Here is a 10,295-nt window from a genome sequence, read left to right as displayed (position 1 = left end):
GATTAGACTTTCCTAATAAAACCAAAAAACTCCAAGCAAAGGATTTCATGTGTCTTTTAATAGGATTCCAGTCATTGCAGCGTGGAAAACCTCAAATAAAAGTTACATGGATTATAAGTCTACTGCTTTTTAAGCGATGTATGTTTAAATTAATAGGTATAAAAAGGGGTTCATTGTTGAACCACTTAAAACGGACTTTATTTGTGTTAAAGGTGCTGTAAGCAATTTTGTTTTACGGAAAGGGATGCAAAAAATGTTCCTACTCCCTGAAAGATATTAATGAAATAAGTGTCCTGAGATATCTCACTGGTCTTTGTGGCAGCTCTAGACTGTAAACAGCAAAAAAAATGTGTCTGTGGGCCGCGGTCAATGACGCTTTATGCCTGTCAATCACTCTGCGCATTCTCATAATGATGTTGTAGTTGTAGCGAATTACTGGGGCTTAAAGCCATATTTATGCCATGTTTTTCATGCCAGTTGCCAGTTAAGGGCGCTATTTGCTACTGTTGTGTTTGACAACTGTGGGATGACGGTCAGTTTGGGAGGGTTTGGAAAGAGGGGTCATGGCTAATTCAACAGCTCAGCTCGTGGAAATTCCAAAACTGCAAAATCGCTTACAGCACCTTTAACTTACAACCGCTAAACTGTAGCACTGAAAAAACATTTTTTTATTCTGGAACATTGATAGATATGAAAACTTAGTAAACATCTCACCAGCTAATATTTCTGACTGATTGTTTTGACTCCAGATGGATTAAAGGGTATATGGCTCCAAGTGACATTAAAATATTTTAAACTTATTACATACTTGCATTAAATCTTATGCGTTGTGGCAAACAGGTATGTGGCAATGAATGTTGACTGAGGCCGTCATTCTGCCTAACATCTGCTTTAGAGTTTCGCAGAAGAAAGAATGTCATATGGGTTTGTATTTATTTATTATAAACTATCTTAAGATTTCTTTCAACAAAACATCCTCCTATGTTTGTACAAATTGACAGTTTACAAATTGACAGATCTTCAGGAAGAAAAAAGAATTTTAAACACTGACGGCATTGCTCCATAACATAACGGGTGGGGGGGTGGACATTACTCGATAGCATTGCATGTCACTCAAAAACAGTTTTCTGCCCAGATCTCATTTCTGTTCCAGTTTGACTGTGAATAGTTTCACAGACTAGGTCTCGGTTTTAGGCTCTTTGGGTACGCAGGGACTCTTCGGCTGTTTACCCACAGTTCTGCTGGCTTTAAGCTCTGCCTCCCATTGTTTCCTCACCATAGTGTACAACCTCATGGTAGCCTGGGCATCTTGAACCTGCAAGAGAGATAGACAGCAAACATGCAAGCTGGTGTGAGAGGAGAGCCAGAAAAAACATTTTTCGCTGATGCTCATTTCAAATGTAATTTCTTAAAGGCACAGCAGCAGATTCTAAGGGTCAGAGAAAGGGTAGAAAAGAGTAAAATATATCAAATAAAAAAAACAAGATTGTTTTTTGGCATACTTTTTTCTGACATTATGTACCTTAGAGGTTGTTTTTTTTTATTTGTATTATTATTATTATTGTTTTTAAATATGACTTCTTTAAAAAAAGCAAAACAAAGATGAACAGTGCTTCAATTTGTCTTAGATGTTAATGAGAGACTTACAGACGAATGTTCACCCTTCTGGACTTGAACATTAAGAATCTCTTTGCATAAAACCCTCAATGCAGGACGTCCACTCTAAGAGAAAAAATAAACTATTTTAAAAAGTAATCAATTGCATTTACCATAGCATGCATGCATTTATTTACTAAAGACCCCATGAAACCAAAACAGGCCTTTTCTGGCTTTAATTAAATGTAATTTAGCTTTGAAGCCATCTATCGCTAGTGTATTCCTAAAAGCTGACAAAATAAACTTGTAGCACATATTCACAATTTAAATGTACAGCCTTTCTCTTTAAGGAAAATGGACCAAAAAATCTTTTATGACTAATCGGTTTTTCAAAATTCTATTTTTTGGCCTATCTGACTCAAATCCGTTTAGGTTTTTGTAGTCTGAACCGGAAAAAACAAACATAAAATCCAATTTGTACAAGCCTGATCCAAAACACATATGTAGGTGGTTTGGAATCTGATTAAAAGCAGATTTTTAATGCGTCTCAGTCTGAACGCTCAGATCGGATTTCATGTTTTGTTTTTTTTGTTTTTTTCATGTTTTTGCCATTTGTTGTGCGTGACGGGTTGTTTAGTGACGTGTTGTGAAGAAAAGACAAATACTGCGTTCCGAACGGCTTAAATGGTGCCTTCACAGGGCACTTAAAAGGGGAAACAATAACGATGGCCACGCTGTTGAATTATTAAAAAGAGAATTTAACAAAAAAAAAAAAAAAGACATAAAAAGTGAGTTCAGAGGGACCATTTTATTACACGTACGTAATTTGGGACGTCACAATTTGACCAAAATATGGGTCTTCCCGGCTAAAACGGGACAATTGTAAACCCTAGCAGCAACAAATATTGCATATACCTCTCACATGTCTGAAGAATGTGTTAATATTTGGATACTGCCCTCATGAAAAACATCCATTGCTAAACACTCACACATGGTGAACATACGCATTGTTACTATGACAACTAGTGTAGACATGCTAGCAAAGGCAACTGCAGTCTGAAATAGGGCTGCAACTAATGATTATTTTGATAATCGATTAATCTAACGATTATTAGTACGATTATTCGGCGATTACTGCAATGATTAATCATTAGCTCTTATCCGATTATTCAGCTTGTGCCCGACTTAAACAGTTGTATTAAACGTGCTAACTAACAATAAAGAGGACAAAAATCACACAAGTTTTGCTTCAGCGGAGCGACAGCTCAGGCTCCACTTATTCCACAAAGACAGTGCTTCTGTATTTACTTATTTGGTATTTTTGTATAATTCCTTCATACTTTGCGATCTACATCACCTAAAGTTGTGAAAGTTTAGAGTTTATCTGGACTGTGAGCTGTGTATTTCTTCCTCTCCTCAGTCAGGAGCGAGCTGCAGTGCTGCTCTTGTGCGCCATCATTAGCGTTTCATATGATCTCATGTTATGTTAAATGACATCAAACGACTATTCGACAACAAAAATGTTGGTAGACATTTTTTATTGTCGATAACGTCGACTAATCGTGTCCACACATAACCTGCAGATTGAACGGTCCGTCTAAAGAAATGTTTCCTGTAATGTGAACAAAGTCATCTTGCACAACAAAGATTTTTGTCCAATCAAATGCTCTCTGGAATGATAATGTCACTCATTCTAAAAAAAGGACAAGCTCTTTGTTATGTCCCACCTAAACGTCCTGTTTTAATAGAAAATACGTCAACTCAGGAAACCAAAAAAACAACAACTAAGCTCTTCGTTTTCATGGGGACTTCAAGTTTTCTGAGATTTGAGGACAAATAGTTGTTTAGCGATTCATACCTTTACCCTCTGCTTAAATGGTTTGTATTTCTGTGTGTCCCTAATCATCTTCTTCGGATGATCCAGCAACAAAATCTACAAGACAAAGGTGTTTTGACTAACTCGACAGATATTAAACAATTCATCAGTTAAGAAGGTCGTTTTTCTGTTTTGTGACCTCCATAATACCATACTGTACCTTTAAGTCATTATGGATGGCGTGTCCCACTAAAATTCGTCCTTTCAGAATCTGTGCCACTTCCTTCTGAACTGTCCTAAAGTCCTCACCTGTCAATCCCATGAAGAACTCACATTCATTGTGTATTCACCATCAAAATACTTGTGTGAGGTCTGATAAGGTTTTTAGGAGAGTATGTCAGCTCTGTTTCACCAATGGTGGCCAGTACTTTGAAGCTCCAAAACGCACATAAATGTAGCCTAAAAGTAATCCATATGGTTAAAAGTGGTTAAATCCATGTCTTCAGAAGTGATGTGATCTCCACTTTCACAATTTTGTTTTTGACATGCATTCTTCGTGCATATCGTCACCTATTGGCAGGGAGAAGAATTTATGGTAAAAAAAGGACTTAAATATTGATCTGTTTCTCAACAACACCTATCATATGTCTTCATAAGACATGGATTTAACCACTGGAGTCGTATGGATTACTTTCATGCTGCCTTTATATGCTTTTTGGAGCTTCATAGTTCTGGCCACCATTCACTTGCATTGTATGGACCAACAGAGCCGTGATATTCTTATAAAAATCTTCGTTTGTGTTCTGCAGAAGAAAGAAAGTCATACACATCTGGGATGGCATGAGGGTGAGTAAATGATGAAAGAATTTTCATTTTTGGGTGAGCTATCCCTTTAATTAAAATACCACCTGTTTTTCCTCTATTCAAAAGCAATACTGGAAAAACTCATTGAATTATTTCAGAGCAAATCCTGACCGTTTTCGATGTCCGCCGGTCTGATGCCACTAACTGCCGTCCGGTAGTCCGTGACCTTTTCAGTAGGTTTGACGTATTTATCGTAAACGCATTTCCCGTAGATGTTGCAGAGCGAGATTCGCGCTAGAATGCTTTCCTCGCCATCGGGGCCGACGCCCACCATCTCACAGTCCATAGCAACAGCACGGGTCAATCTGAAATCACCATGACAATAAGAGGGATTAGTTTACAGCTGTCTCTGCATTTTAAACTCATCTACAAATTACACAAAGTACTAGTTTTACTTTTGAAAATTTGTTTTTTGAGCATTTTCTCACCCCTCAAATGAGTGTTCTTTCACGAGAGCTTTCTCCGTAATCTCTGTGTCACTCTTCATTATTCCATTACGTTTCCGTACGATATCAGCGGCCTCTGGACCCACAGTGGCCTCAATGTCATCGGGGTCGACGTCATCAAACCAGATATCAAGCCTGATAGGAAACAGAGGGTTAATAGAGGACATTACTAATCTGCAACATCACTTGAATTTACATTTGCACACATTCAATAAGGAAACATGTTAAAGGGTTTGTTTGCCAAAAAATGAAAATTCTGTCATCATTTATTCACCCTCATGTTGTTCCAAACCTGTATGACTTTCTTTCAACCGTGGAACACAAAAGATGATGTTAGGCAGAATGATAGCCTCAGTCACCATTCACTTTCATTACATCTTCATACAATGAAAGTGAATGGTGACTGATGCTATCATTTTGCCTAACATCATCTTTTGTGTTCCACTGAAGAAAAAATGTCATACGAGTTTATTTTTCAGGGTGAACTATGTGTTTAACATTCAATTTAGTTTTTCAGAAAAGACTCCGAAAATCAAAATGTCAAATTAAATGTTCAAAAATGTGATGCATTTACATACTTTTCGGTTTTAATTTCCACCTCCTTTAATTTCTTCTTTTTGTCCATTGGTTTGTTTTTCTCTGCTTTTTCCTCCTTTCTTTTCCTCTTCTCTGCTTTGTACTGTTTGTGTATGGTTGGGCCTTTTCCATTCTGTTGGTTTCCATCTTTTTCTGATCTACCAGTTTTCTCTAGAGGGGGTTTGACATTCTGTTTAGATTTATTTGTGTGTTTATCTGGTTTGTGAAAGTATTTGGAGTCTGTTGCCGTTTTTTGAGGCTGCTTTCCTTTAAGGTTTGAGTCTTTCTTCTGTTTGGTGCCTTCAGTCTTGTCTGAGGCCAGAACCTACAAACCAAAGAAAATAAATAACACTGTTAAAGAATCATGCAAAAAAAAAAAAAAAAAAAATCTGCTGATCATTCATAATTTGCCATATTGTCTAAGGCTCAATTTGTTGGCAAACTAAAAATTGCAAGAATGATTTGAATTATTTTCTGGCTGGAAATTATAAATGTGCGTTTTTAGCTTTTTTTTTAGTAGGAAACAATATATAAATAAATGCATTTCTTTTTGACACATATGAAATATATGTGAATATATCTGTTCTTATATATACAATATATGTTCTTGCAAAAATTTACGTTGATTTTTTGTTGTGGTGAAGCCAGTGAAATTATTTCTAGGGCAGTACATATATTTTTTAACAACACAAAAATGTTAATTAATTAAATAAATACATAAATAAGGAAATAATAGCATAAATACGGATTTATGTCATATTTGAAAATTGAGTTATTTATATGCACAATTCTCTTTTTTCATTTTTTACATTTATCTGCAAATATATTAATTTATTTTTCATAATGTCAGACTTGGTCCCCCATGTTTGTCATTCAGTATGCTCATGGCAAAATCATTCATCTCACCTGCAGCAAATTCTTCCAGTTGGTTGAAAACTCTTGATCAGTTTTGGGGAAAATGTCCTTCTTTTCAGGTTTTGCTTTCTTCTTTGCAGTTTTCTGTGCTTTCTTGCCAAAGAATTGTTTCTTTCTCCAGGCACGTTTATTTTTCTTGTCCCTCTGTTTTGATGGACCATTAGTCTGACTACTGTCAGCAGGTTTCTTCAACCTAACTTTAGACATCTTAAAGCTTATCTTAAGTAACCTGAATACTGAAACACTACACCAAAGTGTTGCTTAGCGTTCCTTTTTATTACATTTAGCACGAACTTACTGGCGTTGTGATTTATTTGTCTATAAGAGCATTAAATGTACTTTACTAGCTGTTAACATGTTAAATTTGAAGCTTTCTATCGTAACGCAGCCATATGACGTGCACGTCAACACTGAAATGAGCAAATATCGAAACAGTATAAATCTCTCTATAAATTATAGGAATTAATCAAGTGTTATACGCAAATCAAACTGAGAGAATTATCTAAACCATACCATGAGACAACCATGCTGCTGAAACTTTAAGTGGTGTGTAACAGATAAGTGGTCCGTGCAGACGCAGCAATCGGTGAAGCAAGGTTCCGCTCTGTACGGCGGAAACATATTTTTAGACACAATGCAAATTTAAGACAGTTTGTTTCATAATTCAGACACAAATATCGTTATTAACCCTCCTATGGTATTGAAAAATGACACCTCACTTTGGTATTCGGTGTCATTTTCTGACCGGTGTTACAATATATTCAGTTCCTGAGAAATTGTGTTCCAGTGGGCGGAGCATACATTCATATACATTAATTATCCTTTTTTTCTTTTATGCCTTTAATGTCTATAAGTTGTTATAATTTGATAAGTGTAAGAATTGATAAGTGACCCACATGGATGGCACATTTGCCATAAGGGTTAAGACTCAGAAACTGTAGATTGAATGAGTGTATTTTGTCCTGTGTCATTGGCAGGTTTTGAAACCTTAACTGTTAAAAAAAAACAAAACACACACACATACACACACCTGTGTGGAAAAATACTTAACAAAGCAATTGCATCCCAACATTGCAATCATTCATGCAAGAACGCAAGAAGCTCACTGACTGATCAAAAGCACTTGGAAATGTAAACAGTTGTAGTTCAGACTTAACTTTGTCAACACTTTTTATTACCTTTTCGAAATAATCCTTCATACAAGTTGAATCATGATGGTGATGCTCTAACGTTTTCTGTTCCACCTCAACGCATGTCAGGATAATTAATGAATATTCATGTATGCTCCGCCCACTGGAACGCAGGACAAATAATGAATATTCATGTACGCTCCGCCCATTGGAACGCAGGACAAATAATGAATATTCATGTATGCTCCGCCCACTGGAACGCAGGACAAATGATGAATATTCATGTCTGCTCCGCCCACTGGAACGCAGGACAAATAATGAATATTCATGTATGCTCCGCCCACTGGAACGCAGGACAAATGATGAATATTCATGTATGCTCCGCCCACTGGAACCAAATATCTCAGGAATTGAATATACTGTAACACTGGATAGAGATGAGTAACCTCTTTTTTTTAATGATGATAATGATACCATTTCTTCTTCCCTGCAGTAAGAACAATAAAATTATGCATTTCTTTTGATATTATTTACAAATTATCTAAATTTTACCATTAATTTGAATATACAAATGTTTGTTTGTTTGTTTTTTTAAATTCAGAACCTACACTTCTATAAGTTGAAACTGCCGAAAATATGAGAATGTGACAAATTGGAGGCAGATTGCTGCCATCTGGTGAACAAAATATAAATAATATGACTGAAAGTCATGCCAGTAACAGCCAGTAGATGGCTGTAGCCACCCACTGTGTATTCTGATGGCTTGTTGTAACCAAATTTGATATTTTTTCACAAGATATGCATTTGGATATATATTTAGACAGTATTAAACTATTATATGTTAAAGTTTAGCATTTTAAAGTTGATTTTTGCAGTTAATGTCATTATGGTTGCAACCAAACCTGACCATGGTGTTACAGAGAGAAGACACAGAATAAGCATTTTTCTACCAATAATTTATTTAAAACATAAAAATGTAATAACTCAAAGTAAATGCATGATAACATTAAGAAAATGAACATCAAGAAACAGAAATGAACTTCAAAATTCTGAAAATTCAATTAAAGTATAAAACTGAAGAATCGGTGTAAACATTTTGCAACAGTAAAAATGTATTTAGCATATGTGTGTGTGTGTCAGATTGCTGCCATCAGCTGGAAAACAAAAGATGACTTGTAATGCCAACAACGACCAAAAGCTTGTTGAGCTCCACTTATTGATACCCTGGTTCTCTCAGCATGTGTGTGTGTGTTCTTCATTGTGAGTGTGTTATCATCTCACCCCTTCATTTCTGAGTGTGTTTAGCATTGTGGCTGATTTTTTTACATTTATTTGTTATATGACAAATGTAAAATAATAATAATAATAATAATAATAATAAACTTTGTATTATAGTCTCACCAGTTCATTTTTATGTGTGTGTTTGTGTGTGTATGTTTTGCACTGAGGAAGTTTTAGAGTCTCACACTGTAATTTATGTCTGGTTTTTTTTTTTTTTTTTTTGCATTGTGGCTGATTAACTGATTGTATTTGACAGATAAAAAAAAAATTGCTCTGTTTTTTTTGGTCTTTCCCATTCATTTTCAATGGTCGGTCAATTTTGACCACGAATACCAAAGGTGTGGCTTTTTTTTCTTTTTCTTTTTTTTACAACCAATTAGACTTATCAAATCAAGTCCAATTTTTTGTATGTTCAGATGGCAAATGGAGGAAAAGTCACCAAGTCTTGTACTGCTCAGATAAAGGAAACCATGTATTTCAGTCAAAAATTAATGAATAACATAGGAGGGATTTTTCCCCCAATTTGGAATGCCCAATTCCCAGTGTGCTTTTAAGGCCTCGTGGTTGCGTAGTGATTCGCCTCAGTCTGGGTGGAGGATGAATCCGAGCTGCCTCCGTGTCTGAGACCGTCAACCCGTGCATCTCATCGCGTGGCTTGTTGAGCATGTTGCCACGGAGACATAATGCATGTGGAGGCTTCACACTATTCTCCGCGGCATCCACGCTCAACTCACCACGCGCCCCACCCAAACCACATTATAGCAACCATGAGGAGGTTACCCCATGTGACTCTACCCTCCCTAGCAACCGGGCCAATTTGGTTGCTTATGAGACCTGACTGGAGTCACTCAGCACGCCCTGGGATTTGAACTAGTGAGCTAGCAAACTCCAGGGGGTGGTAGCTAGCGTCTTTTACCACTGAGCTACCCAGGCGGTTAAATAAATCTTTTATTATTTCTGTCGTACAAACTACAATTCCAATTTCATCTTATTTCTTCCTGTTGAGTAAACAAATTCACATAATAAAACCTTACTGGGATACATTAAACCAAGGGTTATTAACCTTTCCTTGGTCTTATGGGTCAGTTTGACCCTTCTGAATTTTTAACACTGATTTACATCAACTTCACTTTAAGTTTTTGGCCTGAAACTTCATGACATCCTTCACAGAGGTGATCTGAACCTAGCAATGTCATTTTTAGAATGTCATGTATTTATACACAAAGCTACAAATAAAGTCCCTACTTTGTCCTTAAAGGTTAAATGTAACTTTTTTTGTTTTTGTTGTTAAATTTCAAAGCTTGTAATAAAGGCTCTGTTTGCTCTATCCCCCTTCTTTTAGTCTTAGATCATTCCACTAGATTGCAGCAAACACAAGAAAAAAAAAGTCTCTATCACCTTCTATCACAATATACAGATCTGAAAGGCAGAGGGAGCCCCAATTCCACCCATAGACATCCAGTCTTTTTTGAGAAGCCTCACCATAAAATTTGTAGAAAAGTTCACTCATTATAGTACATACACTTTGAAAGTGAAATTGTGAATAAAAAAAACCCTGTCTCATGTTTGCTCCGATCACTGCTTCTGTAAGATTCAAATAGCCACAAACTCTATATCAGCTCTTACCTTAGGTTGTTTCTACAAAATGAGTCTGTTTATTTGTCTTTCAAA

General features: G+C 36.2%; 1 protein-coding gene across 1 annotated transcript; it reads right to left on the bottom strand.

Moving 5' to 3' along the window:
• Positions 1–38: 38 nt before the first annotated feature.
• On the bottom strand, positions 39–6,792 carry rexo4 (REX4 homolog, 3'-5' exonuclease). Its single transcript, XM_051677239.1, has 8 exons — positions 6,205–6,792; positions 5,301–5,623; positions 4,705–4,857; positions 4,388–4,581; positions 3,633–3,721; positions 3,455–3,529; positions 1,648–1,722; positions 39–1,315 (listed from the first exon to the last, which is right to left on the bottom strand). The coding sequence occupies exons 1-8, from the start codon at positions 6,418–6,420 to the stop codon at positions 1,178–1,180; spliced, it is 1,263 nt and encodes a 420-aa protein (XP_051533199.1). The 5' UTR covers positions 6,421–6,792; the 3' UTR covers positions 39–1,177.
• Between the last annotated feature and the right edge of the window lie 3,503 nt (positions 6,793–10,295).

This window comes from Myxocyprinus asiaticus, chromosome 38 (assembly GCF_019703515.2).
Source record: "Myxocyprinus asiaticus isolate MX2 ecotype Aquarium Trade chromosome 38, UBuf_Myxa_2, whole genome shotgun sequence".
Taxonomy (NCBI): Eukaryota; Metazoa; Chordata; class Actinopteri; order Cypriniformes; family Catostomidae; genus Myxocyprinus; species Myxocyprinus asiaticus.
Note: the sequence above shows the minus strand (reverse complement) of the source record. Positions and strands in the feature narration are given on the sequence as shown.

Excerpts from the sequence above, each read along its gene's own strand:
- rexo4 (XM_051677239.1), bottom strand. The coding sequence starts at position 6,420 with ATGTCTAAAGTTAGGTTGAAGAAACCTGCTGACAGTAGTCAGACTAAT. Across the intron at positions 4,582-4,704 it reads AAAGAACACTCATTTGAGGG|ATTGACCCGTGCTGTTGCTA; the intron begins GTGAGAAAATGC and ends TGGTGATTTCAG. Across the intron at positions 1,316-1,647 it reads AGAAGGGTGAACATTCGTCT|GTTCAAGATGCCCAGGCTAC; the intron begins GTAAGTCTCTCA and ends TCTCTCTTGCAG.